The sequence below is a fragment of the Giraffa tippelskirchi genome, chromosome 3, assembly GCF_054371585.1.
Source record: "Giraffa tippelskirchi isolate mGirTip1 chromosome 3, T2T-mGirTip1v1.2.pri, whole genome shotgun sequence".
NCBI lineage: Eukaryota > Metazoa > Chordata > Mammalia > Artiodactyla > Giraffidae > Giraffa > Giraffa tippelskirchi.
Window position 1 is genome coordinate 13,336,347 of NC_137277.1, and position 13,965 is coordinate 13,350,311.

The window sequence follows — 13,965 nt, forward strand, 5'->3', positions numbered from 1 at the left end:
ACCACCTACTTTGACTTGTAAATTCTATGCTAGAGTATATAACACAAGGAAAATGACAAAGCTGTACATAATTATCTTAGCATTCTTGCTAACGTGCTAAGTCATTTCAGTTGTGTCTGACTCTGAGACCCATGGACTGTAGAATCCGTGGGATTCTTCAGGCAAGAGTACTGGAGCGGGCTGCCATTTCTTCCTCCAGCGGATCTTCCTAACCCGGGGATCAGACCCACATCTCTTATGTCTCCTGCATAGGCAGGCAGGTTCTTTACCACTAGTACCACCCAGGAAGCATCTTAGGAAGATTGTAATAATCAATGACACACAAAAAACCCCACTAATATCAGCTGATGTTGAATTTATTACAGTGCCAGAAGGCCGTGCCAAGTGCTTTAAATATATTATTTCGTTTTTCAATTCCATGAGACAATAATTACCTTTATTTTATAGATGAAAAATCTGAAATACTCAAACGTTAAGTAGATTGCCCAAGGTATACTACAGCATGTTTAAGGGTTAAGGTTTGTACTAAGGCTGAAGGCTCAAAATCCATGCTCTAAACTACAGAATATAGACTCTAAAAAAAAAAAAAGAAAAAAATACCTAAAGACTGGAACATGATTAAGTAAACCATAGGGTAAAACCCAAAGCAAGTCTACACAGTTACTAAAAGTAGCATATAAAAAGCTACACAGATACTGGGAAAAAATTTTTATGAGCTAGTGTCAATCATAAAGATAAAACAAGAGTAATACCCACGGGACTTTCCTGGCGGTCCAGTGGTTAAAACTCTGTGCTTTCAATGCAGGGGGCGTGGTTCCATCCCTGGTTGGGGAACTAAGATCCCACATGCCTTGAGGCAGAGCCGGAAAAAAAAAAAGTGATACCTAGAATCTTGTTACAGTCATAAGAAGTGATGGAATTCCATGTATTTTATTCTTTTATAGTTCTTGGAAAGGAATAGATTACAAACCTTCTGCATACAGTCGCTCTGCTAGGAAAACTGCATCTCTGTAAGCATAGTGGTTTAGTGCTTGCCATATAGCAGCCTGTAAGTAGAGGAAAAAGAACATAAATATACAGAGTTTCACAGTAACTCTTAGCACAGAGCCTTGCATATAATACTTAAATTAACACATCTAATTTAAGTAATAAAACCTCAATATCCACGGTGTAAACTCTGTAACCTATTAGATGAGGCTCTTCACAGTATGGCTCCTAACAACTGAATTTACTCACTTAATTCTCCATGAACTTTTAGGCCTCTGTGTCTTTGTATTTCCTTTTCCTTCACTGGGGAATGTGGGCTCCTTCATCTATCTTCTCTTATAAATTGCACATCCTTGTAGACCCAGCTTTAATAATATCAACTTCATAGAGCTTTCTAAACTGGAGGCCTCTGTGTGCATGCTAAGTTGCTTCAGTCATGTCTGACTCTGTGCAACTCTATGGACCATAGCTTGCCAGGCTCCTCTGTCCATGGGATTCTTCAGGAAAGAATACTCCTGGGGTGCCATGCCTTCCTCCAGGGGATCTTCTGGATCCAGGGATTGAACCTGTACCCCTTACATCTCCTTCATTGGCAGGCAGATTCTTTACCACTAGTGCCATCTTGGAAGCCCATACAAGGTCTTATATGTTGGGTAAGCATATATGAAATAACTATTGAACTGGTAATTCAATTTAGGTTCATTATGGATTTAAAAGATTTTAATGGTCTGGTTAGTGAATTTAACCGTCATTTACAGAACTGTACATAAAGAAAAGTACCTAGGGTCTTATCCCCTTTTTTTCTAGTCCCAGTCTGTAACTGAACCTTCTTTCCTCTAAACTTGTAGTTCCCTAAGTGGTCTTCCTGCCTACAGGCTGTAACGTAATCCATCCTATTCTGAAATCCTGAGTTTGGACATGAGCTCAAATTCATGTTCCATGACTTACTAGTTCTGTGTCTTGGGCAGGTAACAATGTTTCCTAAATCTTAGTTTCTTCATTTACAACATAAGACTCCAATAAAGTACACAATGGTTCCTTGCATATACCTAATAACTAGTCAATAAATTTCAGATGCTGCCATCATCATTTTCATGTCTTCAGCCCTGATCGAAACTTCCTTATGATTCCTCCTGGATGGTCCGACAAAGTTTACACAATAAACAGCTACAGAATAAAGTACAAACTCCTTAGTAAACCATTCAAATCCCTTTGGGCCTTAATCATCCCTTTTCAGCTGTTGCTCATCTCTCACCAAAGCTGCCTATGGTCTAGAACCAGAAAAGGCCTCCATCAGTGCCTAAACATCAGCTGTACTTTCACATTTCAAAGTACTGTTTGGGCTGTCCTTTAACTTCTACCTTGTGAAATGTGTCTTCTTCAAAATTCAGCTTACATGCTATCTTCCTTTCACTGATCTATCCCATGCAATATTAATGACTCCATCCTATGAGGTCCCAGAAAATTCTGTCTCTACTTCAAAAACATATATCAAGCTGTTTATTAGATTTGGTCATATATATTGTTTGGTTAACTAGGCTGCAACTTCGTGTGGGTAAAAGTCAGATTCTGTTTTTCTCTATAATTCCCTGGTTATCCTACTTAACTAGTTGTTTCCCTAATTATCCTAGATAACTGTCTTTAAACATAGCGAATGCTCAATAAATGCCTGCTGAATAAATGTTTTAAAACTCTGAATCTAATTTCCACTTACTGACCTACAAACTTTTAGTAACCCAATATGGAGGTAAAATATAAAATATTGCTACTATAATTAAATTTACTAACATGATTAAAACATTATTATTGGCAATATAAAACAATATAAAGTAACATCTAGTGGTTTCTTTCTTGATAACAGGTAAGCAAGACATTATAAAGGAATGAAGAATCTGGTAAGGAGATACGGGTCAGTCCAACTGAGCAGATTTTGGGGCAATAAAATTTTAGTGGTGTGACCTCTAAATACCTGAAAGATAACCAGATTCTTCTGGTTAATAGTAGCCTAGATCACGTTATATGCAGAGTACATCATGAGAAACACTGGGCTAGATGAAGCACAAGCTGGAATCAAGATTGCCAAGAGAAATATCAATAACTTCAGATATGCAGATGACACCACCCTTATGGCAGAAAGCAAAGAACTAAAGAGCTTCTTGATGAAAGTGAAAGACGAGAGTGAAAAAGTTGGCTTAAAACTCAACATTCAAAAAACTAAGACCATGGCATCTGGTCCCATCACTTCATGGCAAATAGATGGGGAAACAATGGAAACAGTGACAGACTATTTTTTTGGGCTCCAAAATCGCTGCAGATGTTGACTGCAGCAGTGAAATTAAAAGATGCTTACTCCTTGGAAGAGAAGTTATGACCAACCTAGACAGCATATTAAAAAGCAGAAACATTACTTTGTCAACAAAGGTCCATCTAGTCAAGGCTATGGTTTTTCCAGTGGTCATGTATGGATGTGAGAGTTGGACTATAAAGAAAGCTGAGCGCAGAAGAATTGATGCTTTTGAACTGTGGTGTTGGAGAAGACTTGAGAGTCCCTTGGACTGCAAGGAGATCCAATCAGTCCATTCTAAAGGAAATCAGTCCTGAATATTCATTAAAAGGACTAATGCTGAAGCTGAAACTCTAATACTTTGGCCACCTGATGCAAAGAACTGACTCATCTGAAAAGACCCTGGATGCTGGGAAAGATTGAAGGTGGGAGGAGAAGGGGACAACAGAGGATGAGATGGTTGGATGGCATCACTGACTCAATGGACACGAGTTTGAGCAAGCTCCGGGAGTCGGTGATAAGACAGGGAAGCCTAGTGTGCTGCAGTCCATGGGGTCGCAGAGTCAGATGTGACTGAACTGAACTGAACTGAGATCATGTTTCCATACTACTTAGATTGTTTTCCTTATCATCTTATTCAATATGCCTACCACTTTTTGAAACACAGTATTCATCCATTTGGTAAATATTTACTGATCATTTACTTTGTTTGGTATATGATCCTGATTGCAGTAAAAAATAAATAACATAAAAATTTAACCAATTTGAGAAAATCAAGTTCTTTGGGTTGGCTGCACAAAGCCTTAACATTTTGAATTTTCAGGTCTCTACTGACAATGAGAAATTATGAATAAGTCAGGTATTATTCTATAGGCAAGTATATGGTCATTGTCATCATGCTTTTGTTTTTTTATCAAATAGTTGGGAAGCTGAGCCTTAGAACAAAAATATGTGGCATTAGCAAGGAGTGAACAAAATAACAGGTTTTAAACGTACTACAGAATCACTGCTATCTAATTTACTTTTCCTCTATACTACAACACAGCAAAGATAGTTAAAAGGCATTCAAAAAACAACAGTTAAAAAGATATTTAAATTTACTTTGACTCAATTATTTATTGAATGTTTAATATGATCCCCACACCTCAATCTAAGGCAGATAAAAAGATTCCTCTGACACTAATCTAGATGACTAAGTCATTCTCTGAGGTTTAGCTTTAATCATCTGTAAAATAAGAATAAAAACACTTACCTCTGAGATAAGCTTAGCACAATGCCTGGTTAAATTCTAAACCCCCTAAAGAACTAATCTGGCCTTTTGGTGTTTTACCAGACCATATATGACCTAGGGTTCTGGAACTATGCCTAATAGTTATCTTTCAAATATACTCATTTACATTAGGAAACTGTAATAATAGTGAAAGAAAGAAACTCAATAAACATTTACTTTTAAAGGCAGACCATTTTTTCCCTGGATTACTTTAACAGTGTTTTATTTAGCCCCTCTGAATTCTTTTCTACCCTATGATTCATTTTCTCTTCCTATGAGTTTTTCACAAGTCAGATCTGATCTTTACTTAAAATCCTTCAGTGGCTTCTAACTGTCCTTGGCAATAAAAGGCAAAGCCACCAAACTGATCAGTGTGCTACAGTCTGTACCTCCCTCCCTCTTCAGTTCATCTTGTATCATGTTTTCTCATGCTGTCCATGTTAGCACAATGCCGTTCTTTCAGCTCCTCAAACCTGCCATGTTATCCTTCTGCCACAGGTCCTTTATACACAGTTCATTTTGCCTGGCACACTCCGTCCTTTCTTTCAATCTATGCTAATTCTAGTCATCCTTTGGACTTCCTTCTTTTCCAGGGAAGGTTTTTTATAGGACACCCAGATGAGGTTAGGCATTCTTATACACTCTGATAACACCAAGTACCTTTCCTTTGCAGTATTTCTCGCTGTTGTAATTTTACACAGATTTAGGAGAGTATATGAGTAATATCTTCCTCACTATAATATAAACTCTAGAAAGGTAGGGACTACATCTGGTTTTGCTCACTGGATACTCCCAGCATTTGTTATATACCGTTTAAGTAGGTGCTTAACTAACATATGATAAATGAATAAACAAATGATCTTTGACTTTTTGCTGTCCTCCCATTGCTAGCATTTTACACGTTAGTCTTAAATTTTTCTATATTATTATACATCCAATAGTTAAGGATCTCTGAAAATCTTGAAAGAAACTCTGTGGTACATAGAACTATGTTTCTAATACAAATAATTACCACCCAAGTACTCCTTTATAAAATATGGGGATTTCCTAAGAACCTACTGAAAGAACACTACCAGTAGAAAGAACAGATCCACAATTTGATATTGGAGACCTGTGTTCAAACTTGTGCTCCAGGACTTCAGCAGTGAGACTTTGGGGAATTATTTAACTTTTTTCAGCCTCAATTTTCTCATCTGAAAAGTAGAACTCTATTTTTGGACTTGTGTAGATTAAATGAAATGATATGGTGCTTATAGTATATTGACTGGCACACATTAGGTACTTAAAAACCTTTTCCTTTTCCAGCTTTTAAGATGAACAAATTCTACAGATATAATCGATAGTTTGTATTATATAATGTCCCCCATATATGCCACAATTGTTGATTTTGTAACACATAATCCACAAAAGACCCAATGATTGATTCACCAGCTCCATCATCATCATCGCTACTGCTTACCAGGAAAATCTGGCACATAAATACTATGGGCCAAAAAGTTCTAGAACTTTTGAGTTTCTTTCTTTTTAAAATTAAAGAAGTGAAAGTATCATATTCAAGAGTTCTATCCATTTCTGATTTAAAATCAAGTTTTGCCTTTATCACCAATTCTTAAGGGGGTCAGAAAGGGATAGTGAAGGCAGCCAATAAAAACTCCCACACATCCTGGAAATGAAACTTGACACATATAGCTCCCATTGCACTCTGCTCAAGCATGTGAGTGACAGTATGTATCTTCTGGGGGAATGGAGTGGGGAATGAACTATTCTCTAAAGCATGACAAATTGGTAGCTGATGACAGGCAGGGTTAAGATTAGCGACTAACCCCCCCCACCCCATTCATCCCCTCCGTTGCTCAGCTGCTGGTGTAAACCTGCCTCTAAAAAAGAAAACAGCACTCAGTGCATTGATTCAAGTGCTCTACAAATTAAAGCCAGATGGAAGAAATGCTGCTAAAGATTGTGAAGCCAACCTGAGCAACACCACCGAGCCCCCAAAAAAGGTTAAAAGAGAAATTTTGCTGATTAAACTAATGAGTGAGCTCTAGGCCACATTGACTTTTAAAGATAATTAAATCAACACCATAGAAATTAAATGGCAAAGTTCCTTCTCCTTGTTGCTCTTCTTAAATATGAAATATTATTTTAAATATAAACCTCTGTAAATTGTACAACTAACTCAGACTTAAATATGACCACCTAGATTGTGTCGTTCTTCAAAAAAGAAAATAGGTGTCTTCTTCTAGACCATTAAAAAAATGGACAACATAAGAAGGTATGAAGAAAAAAAATCACTTTGGAATTTTCCTACTATACATTCCAATGTAATTTCTTGAACTCTAATTTACTTCAGGTCTACATCAATGGTTCTCAGTCTGGGCAATTTTGTCCCACAAAGGACATGCAGTAATGTCTAGGGGGCATTTTGTTTGTCACAAATGGAGTGGGCATAGACGGCAAAGACACTGCAAAACACGGGACAATATCCCCACAACAAAAAATTAGCTTGCTGAAAACATCAGTAGTGCCAAGACTGATAAACCCTGATGTCCACTACTGTGTAACTTACTAGCCTGTACATCTCCCTAAATCTTGTCTTGTCACACCTTCCCAATAGCACCAGATTAATTTTTTCCCAAGTAGTGCTTTCATTATAATTTTTCTGTTCAAAAACCTATAATGGCTATTTATTACCAACAAATTAAATCTAAATTCCTCAGTCTGGATGTTAAGTCCCCTTGTAACCTGATTCTATGTGGCTAGCAAAACCTTATCTTTTCTGTTCTCAATTCCCATTCTAGACAAGGCCATAATTTTTATTGTTTTCTTGTTCCTGAGCACCAGTCTCAACTTTGGGCTTTTGCTCATGCCATTCTGTGCCAAGCATATTCTCCTCTACCAATTCAAACCCTTTTTACTTTCTAAAGCTTTAAGTTCTACTCCTTCCAGAAACCTTTTCCATCTTTCCAATCCACAAGGATCTCTCTTTACTGAATTTATTATTATCTGTGCAAACAAATACATACTGACTTGTAACATTATTCAGTTGTTCCCGTTAAGCATATTTATCTTCCCAAAAAGACTGGACCCCTCAAAAGATGAGAAGTTATATATCTACATTTCTACTGGTTGGTTTCACAAATATCTTAATTTGTTCACAACATAATTCTTAATGGTCCTCTTTCAAATTTGTTTTCCCTGCAAAGAATTCTCCATTTATTAAACATTACCCCCAAAATGAAATCTAGGTAGCTGTTCTTGATTCCCTCACAAATGATCAATTTCCATGACGCATTGATTCTACCTCCAAAATATCTCTTGAACTTATCTACCTCTTTCCTATTCCACTGCTACCACTTTAGTATAGGTTACCGTCATCTTAAGACTGTTTTTATTCTTGCCTCCTTCTTCCCTGACCTTTCACATACAGCAGCCAGAGATCTTAACATCTATATCAGATTATGTCAGCCCCCAGCTGAAAATTCATCAATGATTCCCCATTACACTCAGAATGAAAAATGAACTCCTTACAATGGCCTTACATTACTATGCAACTCCAGCCACATTGGCCTTCTTTCAGGTCTTCCAATGCCAAGTTGTACTATGTCTCAGGGACTTTGCACATGCTGTTTTCTCTGCTTATAATTCTCTTCAAATTGTTTGTATCTCAAACTTTGAACTCAGCTACAATGTTATTTGCTCAAAAGAAACTTTCCTAACATCCTTTTTAGAGAAGGTTTTAGAATGTCTTTTATCTGCACTTGACACATAGCAGGTGCATAACATTCTTTCCAATTTGACTATTTCATTGAGGTTGCTTCTCAACTTTGATGGTCCAACTGCAAACCTGACTGAAGTCAGGACCCTCTTATTAGGTCTCTCTCCTAATACCCTACTTATAGTACCCTTCTTATCACAATTTATAATTATTAATTCGTGATTATTTGTCTCATGTTTCTCTCTATATAAGCACAAAGGCTGTATCAGGGCACTAGTCCATAAAGGAATTATCACATATTTGTAATGATTTCCTTCTCTATCTCCCCACTCCAAACCACATCCTCTCAGTTCAGGTACTATGTAGCACTGTCTTCAAAATACTGTATTGTACCTAAATATAAGAATCTGTTTTTTAAAAGAAAATTTCATAAACAAATGTATTTCAGCTAACTTGAATACATTTTTTGAATGAAGACCAAACAGTCAAATGCTATTATCAATTTAGCTACATATATATGTGTGTGTGTGTGTATATATATATGTATATATATGTATACATTTTTACAATCATAAAATCTATTTAGGAATTTCTTTTTTTCTACTCTACTGAATAGAACAATTTATTAAAAAGCCTTTTTTTGGGAGAGGGGTAATCATCTAACACAATTTTCCTGAATACACCATCTTCAATTCTAAGTTATTTGAAAATGGTACCCTTTGAATCTGTGTTAGATGCTGTCCCTGTACTTCTTATACCAAGCCAAAAGTATTTCTTCACTATCTAATGATCTCTAAAACAATATTATGTGTAAAAGCAACCAGTTACTATACTGTTATTAAGACGATTTTTCCAAGGCTTTTTTTTTTTTTACAACTTCATTCAACACTTCTGTGATGTCTTACCCCCAGGAATAATTGACAAATCTATATAAAATTGACTTTTAAAAAAATCAATTTCATCAGGTGGATTTTATACACATCCAAATTAGCACTGATTCAAGTCACTTAGGCTAGCGATTATTCTTCCCCAAACAGTTATTTTAAAAATTAAATAAATGACAGAATTTCTGCCTCATAATAGGAGAGATTTTTGAAGACTCAAAGTAACACTTTTTTATAAGAGATAATTTGGAGGAAGCACTTATATTTAGGCTTACATGGTATATCAAACTGGGTATCCCACAAGCTTTAAAAAAAGAAAAAGCAAAAATCAGTTGCTCATCTTTTCTCTCAAATTTTTTCCATGCCTAATAACTCCTCCAACCCTGAGACATCCCACAAAAGGACATGCCTTTCCAACTTACTCTCATTCCTTTACAAATACAAGCAATCACTTATTATAGTTTAAATAGCCAAAGTTGCTTGTTCTCCTACTGCTCCAGATCCCTTCTTGAATGGCTTCTTATACTAAAAATTAGAACCAAAATTCTCACCTAATTATATCCTAAAACTTGTTACCACTGTCAGTGGGTTGTGTGTGGGGAGTAGACAAATTTAACTCTTGAGCCTTAAAAATATCTAAATGCATTACTGCTAAGAGTACTGGAAGAGTACTTTAATGAAAAACAGAAAACTTGATCTGTTTATCACACAAGGAATATCTTTATCAAGAAATTGGCTACATATTTCTCTCCATGCTTTTATGCAAATTAGGTGGCCCTGGTAATAAAGAACCTGTCAATGCAGGAGATGTAAGAGACACAGGTTTGATCCCTGGGTCGGGAAGATCCCCTGGAGGAGGGCATGGCAATCCATTCCAGTACTCTTGCCTGGAGAATCCCATGGACAGAGGAGCCTGGCAGGCTACAGTCAACAGGGTCGCAGAGTCAGACACGACTGAAGTGACTTGGCACAGATGCATAGGCTATCCATAAAACTAGTTTATCATCTTAGATGCCATATCTATAAGGCAAATGTATCATTAATTGCTAAGACAAAATAACAAAAATATGAAACAGAAATTAAACAACTTGAATAATCTGCTTATCCATTTTAGAAGGTATAGATAGCAACTTCTAATTTCATGTTAGGCCTCAAAAAAAACACAAACATTAAAAAGGGACTCTTTACTAGTAAATCTGGATGGAAAGAAACAGCTTTGAAAGCACCAGTATAATGTACAAACAGAATTGTTTGTACAATTCTGTACAGAAGACAGAATCCCACATTACACTAATTAAAAAATTAATAGCTGCTACATGTAAACAGCTAGAGAAAGAGCCAACTAGGAGAAATTGGTATTTCATCCTGTGATGAAAAAATAAAAGAAATATGGAAGGAGTGATGTATTAAAATATTTTACTATTTGATATCACAGGTCTTTAAGAGCAACATGAAGCAATTTCTCAAATCGGTTTGCTTTCAAAATAAAGTGCATGACTCAATGACAGCAGTTGATAGAGGTCAACTCTTCTAATCAAGTCAAAGGTCATACGATAGGGTAAAAAGTCTCCCAGACCTGGTGCATCACCAAGGGACAAAAGATTTAGTTTCTTCAGATGGCAGGAGGGGGAAATGACTTGGCACCGCATCACACCCTTAAAATCCAATAGGGTTTCTTCCATGCCAACAGAGCACTGTGCGTCAAAGCAAACCTTGGTGTAGTATGGATGGAAAAACCATGATTTGTCTTTCATTTCCTGAACGCCTTATAAACATGCACAGTAAAACACTCTTGATCCCCATCACAGGTCATGGAAAAAAACCAATTTGCCGTTTCCACCCCCTCCCCTTGTATAGGTGCTTGCGCCTCTGCACTGGGCCTTGGGGTTCTCTTCGCATATCATTGTCCGGAGGGAAACTGAGTGAGCGAGAAAAAGCAACGTGGGCTAGACAGTTTGTCACCAAAATAGAAATCAGTATTAAAAACACCGATCCTACCCTCCTTCCACTTTCTCCTGGAAAACAAAAACAAAACCTACACTCGCCCCGCAAACTTGCCCCACCATTATGAAGATCGTACAGGCGCTGATCAAACGTGCGTCCCAACCATCCTTAGGCAAGAGAGCACCTGGGGCGAGTTTTCGGCCCCTCACCGCTCACCCCGGCGCGGGCCCAGCCCCTGGGCTGACAGGAGGGGCTCGCCCGACACTGGCCCGGAGGGAAAAGGAGGGATTATCGCCGAACTCCGCTCACACTCGGGGAAGAAGTAACGTAGGGCCAGAGGGAACGCGGCTGGGGCTGCGGGCAAGGCCTCGGAACTGACGAGAAGACAGGCAGGAGCCGGCGTGAGGTGAGGCGGGAGAAGCAGCCGGGCCTAGGCCGCACCAGGCCGCGAAGTGGCCATACGCCGCTTCCCGACCGAGGCTGCGAGCCAAGCCTCAGGGAAGAGGGTTACCATTACCTGGACGGGTTCCTGCAGCACCGTCATCCTGGAGGTTTAGGCCCACTTTCTGCAGTGCCTCAGGCCCCCCCCGTAGCGACTCCGGCCCGGCCAGCCCCGGCTCATTTAAACTCACCAGCGACCGTTACCGGGGGATGGGGGAGGCCGAGCGAGAGCCGAGTACCTCCGAGCGGGACACGGAGAAACCCGAAGCAGAGAGACGCGCGCGGGAGCCAGACGGAAAGGTCCGAAGGAGACCGGAAATACCCGAGGTGAATCGGCGGAGGAGAACACCGTTGCCGGAAGTTGTCGGGGAGTAGCGGAGAGGACCGAGCGTGATCCAAAGCGTCTATTCCTCTTCTCTGCCAAGCCTTCTCTCACGCACGCCACGCCCCGTCGGCCCTTAGGCAGGGGCACGCCCAATCGGTAACCAATGGGCTGGGCATGGCGTGCGGGAGTCGGCAGGAGGCGTTAAGTGGACGAACTTCAATCTTAATTCACCGTTCAAGCTTGCTGGATTAACTGGTGCGCGGTGGATTAAGCAGAGGGTTAAACTCAAGAGTTTGGGGCTAATTTTAATTAATCAAGAGGTATCTGTCTGTTAAGTTTAGGTCGTTCATCCATTCCATTCATGGCTCAAAGGGAAATAGGAAATTGGAAAGACTGTCACTATTTAAAGATTCAATTTGACCGCCGTCCTCAGATTACGGTTTGTTTAACGGAAAAGTAACGTAACAAAGAATGTTATATTATGTGGTGCCCGTTATAAGTGATGTAAAAATCCAGAAGAGAGGAAAGGGAAATTAATTAGCATTAAGATGAGAAATAAAGTCTCTTTATTTAAAGAGACTTTATTTTGGGGGGCTCCAAAATCGCTGCAGATGGTGACTGCAGCCATGAAATTAAAAGATGCTTGCTCCTTGGAAGAAAAGCTATGACTAACCTAGACAGCATATGAAAAAGCAGAGACATTACTTTGCCAACAAAGATCCGTCTCATCAAGGCTATGGTTTTTCCAGTAGTCATGTATGGATGTGAGAGTTGAACCACTAAGAGTTGAGCCCGGAAGAATTGATGCTTTTGAACAGTGCTGTTGGAGAAGTCTACTGAGAGTCCCTTGGACTGCAAGGAGATCTAACCAGTCAGTTCTAAGGAAAATCAGTCCTGAATATTCATTGGGAAGACTGAAGCTAAAGCTGAAACTCCAGTATTTTGGCCACCTGATTAGAAGAACTGACTGACTAATTTGAAAAGACCCTGATGCTGGGAAAGATTGAAGGCAGGAGGAGAAGGGGACAATAGGGGAAGAGATGGTTGGATGGCATCACTGACTCAATAGACATGAGTCTGAGCAAGCTCCGGGAGCTGATGAACAGGGAAGCCTGGCGTGCTGCAGTCCATGGGGTCACAAAGAGTCGAACATGACTGAGGGACTGAACTGAAGATAAGAAAAGTTTCAGATGCAAGCCAGATTTTGAAGGATAGGTAGAATTAGAAGAAAAGAAAGGAGAAAGTGAAAGGGAACAGAATGAGATCAATCTGGTAAGAGATACGACATTAACTGGAAGTGATTATTTAGGTGGACAGATCGTGGAAAATCTCAGAAACAGGGCAGAAATGTTTATTCTTAATAGGAGAGGCATTGTGATGTATTGGGAAATCGGGAAGTTAGATTTCAATTTTGTCTCTGGCACTATTAGCTGTAGGTCCTTAGGCAAGTCACAACCTCACTGAACTTGTATTTCTTTAGTTTAAAAACAATCATTAAGAGGATGAAATGCATTAATGTATGTGACTGTCTAACACACATAGGAAGCTCTCAAATTTCCTTCCTATTACCTCTCCCCCTGAAGTGTGTGAACGGGGAACTATTAAAATTTTGGGTTTTGGTAGATGAGAAAAACAGTCTTTGCAATATTTTTAAAACTGAAGTATAGTTGATTTACAATATTGTGTTATTTTCAGGTGTATAGCAAAGTGATTCAGATATATATTTTTTCAGATTATTTTTCCACTATAGATTATGCAAGATATTTTTTATAGTTCCCTGTGCTATATGGTAAATCATAGTTGCTTATCTATTTCATCTATAGTAGTTTGTATCCATTAATCTCATGTTCTTAGTTTATCTTTCTTTCCCTCCCTGTTCCCTTCTGTGTCCATAAGGTTGAAGAAAACACTTTTTGAAGGTTGACTTCCTAATCAGGGCATTTCCAGGCTAGATGTGGGACTTCAATTTAAAAAATATTGCAAAAACTGTTTTTCTCAATAGTATATTCCATTTGTGTGGATATTTCTCTTTCTGGTTCTAACATTTTATGTAGATGAAATCAGTTTAGAATGGGTCACTCCCTTCCTTTGGGTGTTGTTGAGGGGGGGCATGGG

General features: G+C 38.8%; 2 protein-coding genes across 12 annotated transcripts in view; one reads left to right on the forward strand and one right to left on the reverse strand.

The window, feature by feature from the left end:
• The window catches only part of CDC27 (cell division cycle 27), a 51,939-nt gene extending 40,171 nt beyond the window's left edge, over positions 1-11,768 (reverse strand). For 6 of the 7 annotated variants that reach the window (XM_081576501.1, XM_081576499.1, XM_081576500.1 and 3 more), the window contains exons 1-2: positions 11,602-11,768; positions 971-1,046 (exon numbers count right to left, since the gene is read on the reverse strand). In XM_081576501.1, coding sequence (XP_081432627.1) covers positions 971-1,046; positions 11,602-11,628 — 103 coding nt within the window. In that variant the 5' untranslated portion in view covers positions 11,629-11,768. The remainder of the gene's footprint in view (positions 1-970; positions 1,047-11,601) is intronic. The other variant, XM_081576502.1, reaches the window with a different exon arrangement.
• Positions 11,295-13,965, forward strand: part of MYL4 (myosin light chain 4) — a 43,280-nt gene continuing 40,609 nt past the window's right edge. For 2 of the 5 annotated variants that reach the window (XM_081576503.1, XM_081576508.1), the window contains exon 1: positions 11,892-12,105. The gene's annotated coding sequence lies outside the window, so the exon portion shown is untranslated. Of the gene's footprint in view, positions 11,491-11,891; positions 12,113-13,965 lie in introns of those variants that run through there. The other 3 variants (XM_081576507.1, XM_081576504.1, XM_081576506.1) reach the window with 3 other exon arrangements.